Source organism: Vombatus ursinus, unplaced genomic scaffold (assembly GCF_900497805.2).
Source record: "Vombatus ursinus unplaced genomic scaffold, bare-nosed wombat genome assembly UNPS02010822.1, whole genome shotgun sequence".
Classification (NCBI taxonomy): Eukaryota; Metazoa; Chordata; class Mammalia; order Diprotodontia; family Vombatidae; genus Vombatus; species Vombatus ursinus.
This window is the reverse complement of record NW_020950600.1, coordinates 6,376,454-6,389,093: the sequence shown is the minus strand read 5'-3', so window position 1 is coordinate 6,389,093 and position 12,640 is coordinate 6,376,454. Positions and strand designations below refer to the sequence as shown.

General features: G+C 41.8%; 1 protein-coding gene across 1 annotated transcript in view; it reads left to right on the top strand.

Moving 5' to 3' along the window:
- Nucleotides 1–230: 230 nt before the first annotated feature.
- MORN1 (MORN repeat containing 1) overlaps nt 231–12,640 on the top strand; it is a 214,164-nt gene continuing 201,754 nt past the window's right edge. Inside the window, exons 1-3 of the mRNA XM_027855402.1 lie at nt 231–306; nt 7,542–7,613; nt 9,945–10,055. Coding sequence (XP_027711203.1) covers nt 231–306; nt 7,542–7,613; nt 9,945–10,055 — 259 coding nt within the window. The remainder of the gene's footprint in view (nt 307–7,541; nt 7,614–9,944; nt 10,056–12,640) is intronic.

The following is a 12,640-nucleotide window of genomic DNA, read 5'->3' as shown; positions in this document are numbered from 1 at the left end:
AGGACAGGGGAAAAAGGAAGAGGGAGCCAGGGGCGGGCCGCACAGGCGCACTGCGCTGCCTGAGAGAGTTTGTTTGTTTTTTTTTTCCCCCTTCTTCTCTCCCGTCCCCTCACCCTCCGCCTCTTCTATAGGTCATCGCCCGAGGTGGAGGCGGAAGCCACGCCCCCTAGCAACCAAGGGCCCAATAGGAGAAGGGACTGCGGTTGTTAAGGCAAACTGTGGCCGGCAAGATGGCCTCGGCTGGCAAGGAGCCTGAGGACTCCCGCTCGCCTTACCAGGGCTCGATGCGGAGGATGGTGCGGGACGGTAACGGCTGTGTGGGGGAGGCCCCTGGGGTCCCGGCAGAGGAAGGGTGGATGAGCCTGACGGACAGACAGGCAAATTGTCACTTGAGACCCCTCCCCCATCACCCCCAGACCCCTCCCCTTCATGGACCCCAGATCCCTCCCCTCAGAGCCCCCGAGCCGTATCCCTATAGGCCCCAGACCCCCTTCCCTCAGAACCCCCACACCCCTCCCCTTAGAGCTCCCAAGCTCTACACCTATAGCCCTCAGAACCCTCAGACCCCCTTCCATTAGAGTCTCGAGACCCCTCCCCTCATAGTACACAGCAGGGGCTTAATCTGCTTGTTGACCAACAATGACTATCAGTTGATATCAATTAGCCAACCAGACTTAATTAGCTTTTAGGAATGGGTATTGACTAAGGGAGCATAGTAAGAACTTAATGCGGTATCAAACGTGTGGGGACACTCTCCCACAAGGGAGTCCTGAGGGAGTGGGCTCTAACTCAGAGCTGGGGGTCACTCCTGGCTCCTGGAAGACCTTCCCTTCCCTTCATGGTACACTTAAGAAGTTTCCCACGGACACAGTGTGGCTTTCTCCTGGCCTCCCAGTAGAGTCCTGAAGCTGCCCTTCCTCCATGGGTCTAGTAGTGTGTCCCCTGCTCCCGATGGAAACATTGCAGTTCCAGGGACACCCTTGCAAAGTCCTCTAATCTTCTGACCTTTCCTCTGGTCAAGGGGGCAGAGGATATAGGGTCCTGACCACTGTCAATGGGAATTCCAGTCCTACAAATTCCCACAGGAGATTGCAAGGACAAATGTGGTGAACTGATTCATAGGAGCACCTCCACCCCAATCCCCCACTTTTACACCCTTCCTTTGGGTGTTGGTAATAGAAAGGATAAGCTTTGTGCTGCCTGGCAAGGTTGGTTACAGAATGTAAAGAGGAAAAAAAACACTCAGGGGGTGAAAATAGCTAAAGAGTCCTGCTTGGCAGCTGGCCTAAGTCCATCCTAGTGCATCATGGGGCTGCTAGCCTATTTTTTCTTTTCTTCTTTTACATATATAAAGTTCATAGGATCATTAAAGGAGAAAGAAACCTTAGAGGATATAAAGTATGATCAACAATACAAAGTAAAGAAAAGAGAGTCAAAAAGATAATCTACAGGAGGAGTTCCCAAACTTATTTGACCCACTGTCCTCTTTAAAAAAAATTACTCAGTGTCCCCCTGGAAATCTACTTTCTTTAACCCTTTAATGGTTTTTTTAATTGTCATTTCAAAAAATATGAAATATATATTTTTAAATGACACATCTTAAATTTAGTAATTTATTATAAATTTGTGGGGTTTTTTCCTTGCATTGAAATTTTGATGATGCAATATTGTGTCATTTAACCATATGGTATCATATTGTAAACAAGTTATTACATGAACATATTCCTGCCAGTGCATGCTGGACTTCCTGACAATGCTGGCCTGCCAACACTTGCTTGTTAAGACCTGTGGGCAGACCTGACCACTGATTGGTTGTAACTTGCATTTCGTGTGTTTATTTGGAAAATAATGTAATCACTATGGCTTTAGCTGTGTTACACAACAGATGAAACATGTAAAAAAGGTTTTTCAAAATTTTCTTATCTTCTTTCCTTATGCTTCCACTGCCCCCTTATTTTTTTTATTCAATGCCCCCAATTGCACCAGAGGCTACTACCACCCCCCTGGATCTTACAAGTACCCATCCAAGGGCAGTATCACCCATTTTGGGAGCCTATGAACAACATGAAGTCATCATGGAACAACAAGAAAAAAACTACAAACACTGGTCAAATACAGTGGTCAATATTCATATCATATTGTCAAAACTAAAGGACAAAAAAGGACTTTTTTTTGTTAATAATCAATTCCCTCCCCTCCAAAGTACAATGTATTGTACAGGTTTTGTTAGGAAGTACGTGTTGTATCAAAACAAAGTGTGGCTAGGGCTGGGTCTCATCTTCCTTCCTACCCTTGGAGGCCTTATATTCAGTTTTTCTTTTTCAAATTTTCTTTTTTGTTCCTTATGACCTTGACAAACATTAACAAACACGAACATTTCAAAATACAAAGGATAGAAAAAGGATTCTGTTTGAAGTTGTGAATTTCTGTTATGTATAGATTTTTTAAAAAGTATAAAATTTGGTTTTGGGTTTTTTTAAAAATTCTGAACTTAAACACACACACACACACACACAAAGCATTTCCATGAATATAGCAGAACACAAAAAGAAAATCCTGCATGAAACCATGAATATCCATTTCATACTACTTGCTTTAAAAAATTATAATTATTATAATATTATGTTATAATTATATTCTAATCAATATATGACATAGCATTATAACAATATTATGTTGTAATAATGATTTCAATGCAACAAAATATACTGTAATTATAACACTATATTCTGTAATATAATTAATATACAAATTATAATAATTATGATAAATGATTATGATAAATTGAACATGCCACTTTCAGAACTGTTTTGCTTTTGTCTATGCTTCCTTCAGTTTTTTTCTATGAATTTAAAAATGTCATAATGACCCTCTTTTCTTTTTTTGCCATCATTATTTCTAACTTCACCACTCCCCCCATTAAAAACCAAGAGGAAGAGTGAAGGAAAAAATAAAAACTTGTAATAGAGCCAAGCAAGATGAGCCCACATGGTAGCCATGTCCAAAAATAGGTCTCTTTCTGTGTCTGGTTTTCATCGCCTATTAGTGCTGGGGTAACATAATTCATCGTAGATCCTCTGGAGATGAGGTTTGTCATTGCATTGATCACAGTTCTTAAGTCCTTCAAAGTTATTCTTTATTTCCTATTTTGATGCCCTGGTATAAATTGTTTTTCTTGATCTGCATCAGTTCAAACTACCCAGGAGTCTCTGAAATTGTCTCCTTTGTCAGACCTTATGGCACAGTACTCTTCCCATTCTATTATTACCACAATTGTTAACCATTTCCCAATTGTCTATGAGGCAATCTAAGGGACCCTATTAGATTCTAATTCTTTGCTCTTCTCCTCTCCCCTTTCAATCCCCATTTTGAAATCAGGAAATTTGTTCTGCTTATGACTCTTCTCTTTCCAATAGTATCCTCCGTCTTATTCTCACCCTTCCCCTCTTCCCCTATCTTTCCTTGTTACCTTTTTGACTTGGATGTCCTTCAGGTCTATAGTTTTTGATATTGGGTGTCTTGCTTTTTCTGTTTTTTTCAATCTTTTTATTTTGTTGTAATATTTCTTGCTGTCATGTGGAGTCATTGGTGTTCCGCTTAGTATATTCTGGATTCCAGGGAGACCATTTCTTGAGGAAAGCTTACACTTTTTCTTTTTAGCTATTTATTTTCCTTCCAGTTCTTTTCTCCAGTTTTTATTTCCTCTTAAACCTCTTCTTCATTTCTACTATGTGTTCATGAAGTCCTTGTGTAAAAACCACTTTTTCCCCCTGTGAGTTTTTGCTTTAAAATGTTATGTAGTTACTCTCTCCTTTTGGGGGAGCTTGGATTTACAGCAATGTGTTCATTGATTTACTTCTCTCTCTAGTTTCAATTCTGGAATGGAGGCTTTGTACAGAGCCTCCCACCATACATGCGTTACAACTTACAGTGATGCCATTATAACTTGGCAATATTTTGGGTGTCATGCATACTGTGATATTTTATTATTATTTTAATCACCTGTGTATTTCCATCACGTCAAAAGAAGAAAAGAAAAAAAAAACAGTTTCATTGCAATTTTTCTGAGCTGAGGACCAAGATGGAAATTTTTCTGAACAAGAAGGACCCCCATCAACCACCATCATCAAACACTGAATGGCTTTGGAAATTAGCTTTTATCACCAACTTGATAATGTGTCTTAATTCAACCTAAAATCACAAGGCAAAACAGCAATTGTATGCAAAACTTACGTCAATTCGACAGTAACTAAGGTTTGACTCCCAAGTGAGGTCAAGCTGTTTCATCTGCTTTTTGTGCTGTCCGTAACTAAAGCAAGAAGCTAGAACTCTATTCCCTCACAAACTTGCAGCTTCAGGACTCTACTGAGAGGCCAGGAGAGAACTACGCCGTGTCCATGGGAACCTTCTCAAGTGTACCTTGAAGGGAAGGGAAGGACTTCGAGGAGCCATGAGTGACCCCTCACCCCCACCCCGGCTCTGAGTTTGAGCCTGCTCTCCCCAGGACTCTGAGTAGCCTTGTGGGAGGGTGTGTCCCCAGCTGGAGTGGCACGTTTGACATTGGCTGTAGTTCTTACTATGCTCCCTTAGTACTCATTCCTAAAGACTAATTAAGTCTGGCTGGCTAATTGACATCAATTCAGAGTCATTGGAGGGAAGCCCATTGTTGGGATCTTGTGAGCTAAGAGGTTTGTCCTATTCCTGATCCCTTCACTCTGGTCAGCAGGCTTATATGCCTGTTAGGAATAGGGTCGTCATGTTGGGATGCACGTGAGCTACTGTACTAAAAAATCACCCCTCACCCTTTGGAGTTATCCCTAGAATCCTGAGAGGTGAACTAGCCGTCTGCCCTTGGAGGGACCTAGATTGCCACTATGAATGGGGATTTGGGGAAGTAATCCCGGAGCCTAAGCTATATTCTTTCTTTTTTTCATCCCTTTCACTAACTCTCTCTTCCCTTTCAAACTTCCCACTCCACAGATTAAATCCCTCCTTTGTCACAAACAACGGCAGCTAACCAAAATCAATCAATCCTACACTGGCTGTGTCTCATTTACACCTGCACTACACCACCCTGCCTAGAAGTGGGACACAGGCTTCTTTCTCTCTCCTATGGAGTTAGGACTGATCGTTTCATTGGTCAGATTTCTTTAGTCTTCCGAAGCATTTTCCTTCACAATTTTGTATTCCTCACATGTTATGGTTCTGCTTACTTAAGTCTTTCCAGGTTTCTCTGAATCCATCCCGTTTGTCATTTCTTACGGCACATTAATATTCTGTAATATTTCTATACCGCATTTGGTTTAATCATTTCTTAATGGATGGGAATCCACTGTGTTTCTAGTTGTTTGCCATAACCAGTAGTGTTTCTAGAAGCATTTTTGTACATCTGGTTCCTTTCACTGTGTCTTGGATCTCTTTGGGTCTATGCCTAGTAGCAGTATCGCTAGGTCGGAAGGGTAGGCATAGTTTAGAGATTTTCAGTTATGGTTCTAAACTGCTTTCTAGAATTGTTCGACCTCTTCACAGCAATATGACCATTGCATTAGCATGCCTGTCCTCTCACAGACCCTCCAACAAATCATCATTTTCCATTTTCATTACCTTTTTTTATTGAAAGGGCAAGGTGGAACATCAGAATTGCCTTAATTTGCAAGAAATTTAATTTCTCTTCCTTTTGGTGATTTGGAGTATGTTTTTATATGGTCGCTGAAGGTGCTAAATGATAGTGTAAAGATAGAGATAGCCCACCCTAGAGAAGGAGCTTTGGTGGCTTCCCGCTGTAGCCTCCTCCCAGTGCTTTCTTCCTTTCAAATGTGTAATTTGACAAACATTTACATGTAATTGATTCTGTGGGAGGGAGACACAACAGGGTTTGACAGTTGCCTGCATGTGAGTGAGGTGAGGGAGGGTGAAGATTCTACACTAATCTCAGGCTGCAAACCTGGGAGACTTGCGGGATGGTGCTGGACCGGACAAAGAGTAAAAACTCAGTAGCATGGGGGTCGGGGACACCAGGGATAGGGAGCAGGAGTTGGAGGAAGATAATGAATTGCGTTTTGGACATACTGAGTTTGAAATGCCTATGGGACGACCGGTTTGAAATATCCTCTAGAAAGTTGGCAGTGTGGGGAGTGGAGCTCAGGAGAGAGACTAGGGCTTGTTCAGTTATTTAGTTGTTTTTCAGTCACATCCAACTCTTCTGGCTTTCTTGGCGGAGATACTGGAGTGGTTTGCTATTTCCTTCTCGAGGTCATTTTACAGATGAGGACACTGAGGCTAACAGGGTTAAGTGACTTGCTCAGGGTAACTGAGCTAGGAAATGTCTGAGGACATAATAGGCACTTTAATTCTTGTTGCTTGATTAGGTAGAAGAGCCCGGGATGGAATCCAAGTTTCTCAGGGGAAGGAAGGCTGGAATAGATGGAAGCAACATGGTTTGGAGCTGGGCAGAGATGGGGGGGCAGCTAAGTGGCTCAGTGGATACAGCTTCAGATCTGGAGTCAGGAAGACTCAACTTGGTGAATTCAAATCTGACCTCAGACACTTCTAGCTAGTAAGTGACCTGGGCAAGTCACTTATCCCTGTTTGCCTCAGTTTGTTGTTCAGTTGTGCTCGACTCTTCCTGACCCCATTTGGGGTTTTCTTGGCAAAGATACTGGCGTCATTTACCATTTCCTTCTCCGGATCATTTGACAGATGAGGAAACTGAGGCACAAGGATTAAGTGACTTGCCCAGGGTCACACAGCTAGGAAGTGTCAGAGGCCAGATTTGAACTCAAGAAGATAAGTCTTTCCGACTCGGTGTACTATGGCTCCACCTCGCTGGCCCAGACTAGGGCACGAGGGCTAAATGTTTGAGACTAGAAGATATACAATAGAGATGATAATTGAACCTGTGAGAACTGATGGGGTTATCTAAAGAGAGTATAGAGAGCAAAGTAAGAGATCCAGGACAGAACTTTGGGGGTGCGCCCACGTTGAGAGGACATCATACAGACCAGCAAAGGAGATCTGAGAGGGAACAGGTGAGCAGGTAAAATGAGAATCGAGATTCAATCCAATTCAATAACTATTTACTAAGCATCGTTTCTGTGCGAGGCACAGTGCTTAGCTGGCAATTTAATGGGAAAAGACAACCTCCAAAAGGAAGCTGGAAGGGGAGAGGGCACCCCAGGGTGTGGGGCATCTTGTTCCATTGAGTCGAAACCAGGCAGAGGATACAGAGGGAGGGTGGCGTGTGCTGGAAGTTCAGCCTCTGTCCTCTATGAAGGAAAGCTTTGGGGGGAGTTTAGTTCTGCAACATGGAGGGGAAGGAGGCAGCCAGAGTGGGGTATCCAAAGTTAGAGCTGCGGCATGGTGATGAGATTCCAAGTAGGGGCAGAGCAGCAGAGGCAGAGGGGAGACAGGAAATAGAATCAGTAGAATGTAAACTCGAGGGCGAGGACCCCGCCTGGATACAGTGCCTGGCACACCCTAAGTATGTGATAGATGCTCATTGAACTACATGGAAATACATCTGACCTCTCTTCTGTCTTCAGGTTATGGGCACTATCTATACCAAAATACTTTCTTTCGATATGAAGGAGAATGGAAAGATGGGAAGAAACATGGTAAGAACAAGAGATGCAGCCATTGTCAACAGAGAATGAAAACTGGTTCATAGTCTAATAAAAATGAAAAGGTAGCTTTTAAAATGTTGGCTCAATCTTCTAAAATGCTGGCAACTTCTGGGCTTTGCAGCCATTCCCTCAAATGGCAGCCCAGGGAGCTGGAAAATGAGTAGAGTCCATAGGAGACATTTGTAGGATGTTCAGTCATTGACATTCTTTTCGATGAATCAGACCTATGTTGTATCCTTTCTGAGATTGTGTGGAATATCATTGTTTCTGCTCAATTTCAATTTGCCTATCTTGTCCCACGGTTTGTTTTCTCAAAGCTTTACCTGGATGAAGGACTTTTTTTAAGTCATTTTTTCTTTACTCATTCTGTAACATTACTGTGCCTATGGAACATATTTTCATTTTGTCATCGTACTAAGAGATAATGATTATCAAATGTGTATTCTGAGGGCATTTCTAGAAGGACTCCCGAGGTTCCTGAAAGATCCTAAGCTAAATATTAATTGCATTTTAATGCCTTTATCATAATCTCACACATTTGACTGAGATACAACAATATCAAAATGCTTAGTAATATTTTGGTTAGCATTGTGGAAGTATCTGGACAGCTGTGTTCTCTGCAGACTGCTCTGTATTCCAAGTGACTTTCAAAGGTCACATGATGACTTTGTGTGGTGGGCCTAGATAAAAGAACCAACAATTCTTGAGGCCAAGTTCCCAGCTCTGAAACCCGAGTATTTACCATCTTAAAATTTATTATTATAGGTAAAAGGTTTTCATATTTTACTAAGCTGGAATTTGAATTACGATGATGTATGTGAATCATTTTGCAAACCTTAAAGATACTAAATAAATGTGGATGATTATTATCATTTCATTAGGTTATGGAAAATTGTTATTTAAGGATGGAAGTTACTATGAAGGCGAATTTGTGGATGGTGAGATCATAGGAAGGGGACAGCGTTACTGGGCATCATCAGGTCAGCTTTCTTTGGAGTGGGTTCTGTTTGCTAATTTTCACAAAACATCTGTATTGTCAATGGATCCCCAGCTTTTGAAGGGCCCAGGAAGGATTTTCTCTCTGTAATTTGAGATAAAAGATTGAGTGCAGCGGCTGTATTCTACGAGGAACCCCATGCATACAGTGGCAAAAACTCTTGAGAAGTTCAGTAAATACTCTAGCAAGTAAGAGTGTTAAGATCCTGATGTGCTGTTTGAGTCCATTCAGTTCAACAAGACTCTACTGAGTGTCTTCAGATGCAAGAGCTTATAGCCCTGTTGCCAAATTGGATTTCCCTAGTTCACTTTGTGGTGAGGGGAAAGAACAGTTAACTATTCTTTCTCCCTCCCCTTTTCTTTTAAGTTATTAAAGACACATTTCATCTGTAGGGAAGTGAGGGAGAAAGAACAGAAGACTCTAATGGCATCAGCTTTATATTGTAATCAAGAACATTAGCTCTGCATAATCAGGAACCCTAGCAGAAAATGAGTTTTCAGGGTTGTCTGGGTTTGAATAAAAAATTCTTAAAGAATTTGGTACAAACTCTCACGAGGTCATCCTCTGCTGGAGTTCTGATTTCTATTCCCTAACAAATACAGAGCAGATCAGGTATTCTGTGAATGATTTGGATCCATACCATGCCTTCAGGCTGAGAGTGGTCAATCCATAGCCACACTTCACATTTCTAGGCGCAAATCCAGAAGATGAAAAGGACTACACACACACACACACACACACACACACACACACACACACCACTCAAAGGGGGCTAAAGGAGACACAACATTGAAGTACTTCTTACACTAACCATGAAGGGGTTTCAGGAACGTTTCTTTGAGTCTTAGAACTGATATCTTTTTTTTTTTTCATTTTGCCAGGCAGTGGGGTTAAGTGACTTGCCCAAGGTCACACAGCTAGTAAGTGTTATATGTCTGAGGCCGGATTTGAACTCAGGTCCTCCTGACTCCAAGGCCAGAGCTCTATCCACTGCTCCACCTAACTGCCCCAAGAACTAATATCTTTTTTTAAGGACCTTTAATTTTCCCAACCTGAGGGAACATGGATTATCATTCATTAGTTTTAAAATAAAGCCCTAATGACCCTGTTCCCCCATTCATTACACAGAGTAGGTAATTTTAAAAAAAAGAGAGAGAGAGAATTAGTGATTCATTCCAACAGTGCAGTGTTGACTCCTGTTGGTCTACAGGCAGGAACCTCATTGTTATAGCACCTGGGACGTTAAAAACAAAAAGAAAAAAAAAAGAAAAACCATTGATGAATCTGAAAATACCTTTTTTCCTTTCCCTTTTATCTGATTCCAGGAAACACTTATTCTGGGCAGTTTGTTTTAGGAGAACTTCAAGGGCACGGAATAATGAAGTACAAAGATGGTGGAAAATATGAAGGGGAATTTTCCCACGGAGTGAGAGAAGGTGTGTTTTTGTTTAAGCATATTTAACCATTATTTATAATTATCCAGAAGATGCTCATTGCCAGCTCCGGCCTCCAGTAAATGTTTTGATGTCCTCCATCCCCAAAGATTTCTGGCATTTTTGGACAAAGATCTGGTCAGAGCCCAACTGCCTCTGGCTGACTTCATCAGCCGTGACTTGCAGGTTCAGACTTTGGAAACACAGTGTGACAGATTGGGGTCTTTTCCTATCTCTGTATCCATGAGACAGTTTGGATCAGTTTAGGCCCACCTGTGGTGTTGCCCGATTGGAACTGAGGCTGATTCGGCCTCCGCTTGGATCAGATCTGGAGACAGTATGAGAGCGCTCTCGAATACTCGCTTGCTTACGTCGGCTTTCTTGATAAATAGGAGGCAGTGAAACGAACGAATGACAAACTCTCTGTTGTTTTGGTTTTTTTGTATTTGACTTGTGCTTGGGGTTTTGTCAATATGGGGAACCTCCTGGTGTGGAGGATCCTTCCACACATGCAGATTGGCCACTCCTCTGTGTCCTGGTCTTGGAGAGTTTTCTGGGAGGCTGAGAGATTAAGTGACTTGCGTATAGCAATACGTTTGAGGCAGACTTGAACCCAGGTCTTTATGATTCCAAGGCTGGCCCTCTATCCATAATGACATTTCACCCGTCATCCCTTCCATAGCTCCTGTAAGTCCAGGCGTATTTGATTTTAAACACAAATCTGATGGTCATCTTAAGTATCCTTTGCTCAGATCAAAAATTTCTAAAGCATAATCTTTGCAAAAAGATTCAATTTTTCAACTTCTCTCCCAATATCTAACAATATTCCCATAGATTCTGTTTTCTCTTGTACCTTTGTATTTAACTCCCTTATTCTGAAGGTCACTACCCCAATGAGTCCTATGTAGTTTGTTGAGTTTCCAGTGACCACATTCTGATAAAACACTCAAAACTTCCCCTTCTGATAGGTTATAGGTTGAAGATAAAAAAGATATAACCAAATATGAGAGAGAAAGCGTGTTCATTGTGAAAGACACCAAAAAACTCTGGATGTCACAACGATAAAATGTTTTAATAATAATTTGCAAAAATCTAGGTTCCGGTTAAGGGTCTCTGGCTGAAAGGCAATGATGACTTGTTTTTCTTTACCCAAGTAGACCAGCTCTTTCCTCATTTTTCTTTTAGCCTTTCCTAGTTCTCATTCTCCTTGGCCTACCCGTCTGTAGTGGACACTCTGGATTACCCTTTCCTCCTGGATACTCCAGGTTGTCATCACCCTGCTCTCTCATGGGTGTTCTCCCATCTGTCCAACTGGTCCTTCTTGTCTTCTCTGCTGGTTCTTTATCTAGGTCACTGTGTTTACTGGTGGGAGTCGCCCAAGGCTCTGTGCTGGGCCTTCTTCTCTCTCCTGTCTCAATTGGTGGTCTCACCAGTTCTCATGGGTTCCATTATCATCTCTATGCAGATGATTCATAAATAGACGGATGGATAGATATCATTATATATACATAATATATCATGATATAGTTACACATGTCACTATATATTTTGCTATCTATATCTATACATCTATAGATGAAGATATGTAGATTATACAGATATAGATAGGTATCTATAAATAAAGATATATACACACATATTTGAGGAGAAAGAAGATTTTATATATATATATATATATGTACACACATACATACATATACATATTTTAAATCTATCTATATCCATATCTATCTATCTCCCTAGGCTCTCTCCTGAGCTATAGTTCCACAGTACCAATTACCTTTTGAATGTCTTGAGCCCTTGAATTGGCCTGTCTTAGAGGCAGTTCAAACTCAACATGTCTAAAACAAAACTCATTCTCTTTCCCCATAAGTCCTCTTCTCTTCGTAATCTCCCTAAAATGTTCAAAGGTGGCACCGACCCCCTGGTCATCAAGACTCATGACCTTGTTGTGTATCTAGCTGGTACAGCGGCGAGAGCTCTGGGCTTGGAACCAGGAAGACCTGAGTTCATATCTGATCTCAGAGACTTACTGCTGTGGGACCCCCGGCAAAGTCACTTATCTCCCTTAGCCTCATTTTCCTCATCAGAAAAACGGGCATAATAATGGCACCTACCTTCCAGAGTTGTGGTGAGGATCAAATGAGAAAATGTTTATAAAATGTTTTGCAAACCTTAAAACACTAGATAAATGCTAGTATTATTGTTGTTATAATTATCCTGGCTCCAGGTTCTCGTTACACATAGCCAAATAGTTGCTAGATATCGTCATTTCTACCTTTCCCACATCTCTTGTATAGATCCCCTCAGACAGCCACAACCCTAGTTTGCACTCTTATCATCTCTCACCCAGACTTAGACTAGCCTTCTCCCTGCTCTCCTGGCCTTCTATCTCTGCCCACTCTGGTCCCTCCTCCATTTAGCTGATTTTTCTAAAGTGTGGTCTGCCCATCTCACTGCCCCTGCTCCATGAGCCTCAATGGCTCCCCATTACCTCCAGGATCAAATATCAACTCCTTTGCTTGAGCTTGAAAGCTCTTGACCATTCTGCCCCTTTCTGTCTTTCCAGCCTCCTTTTCCTCCTCTCT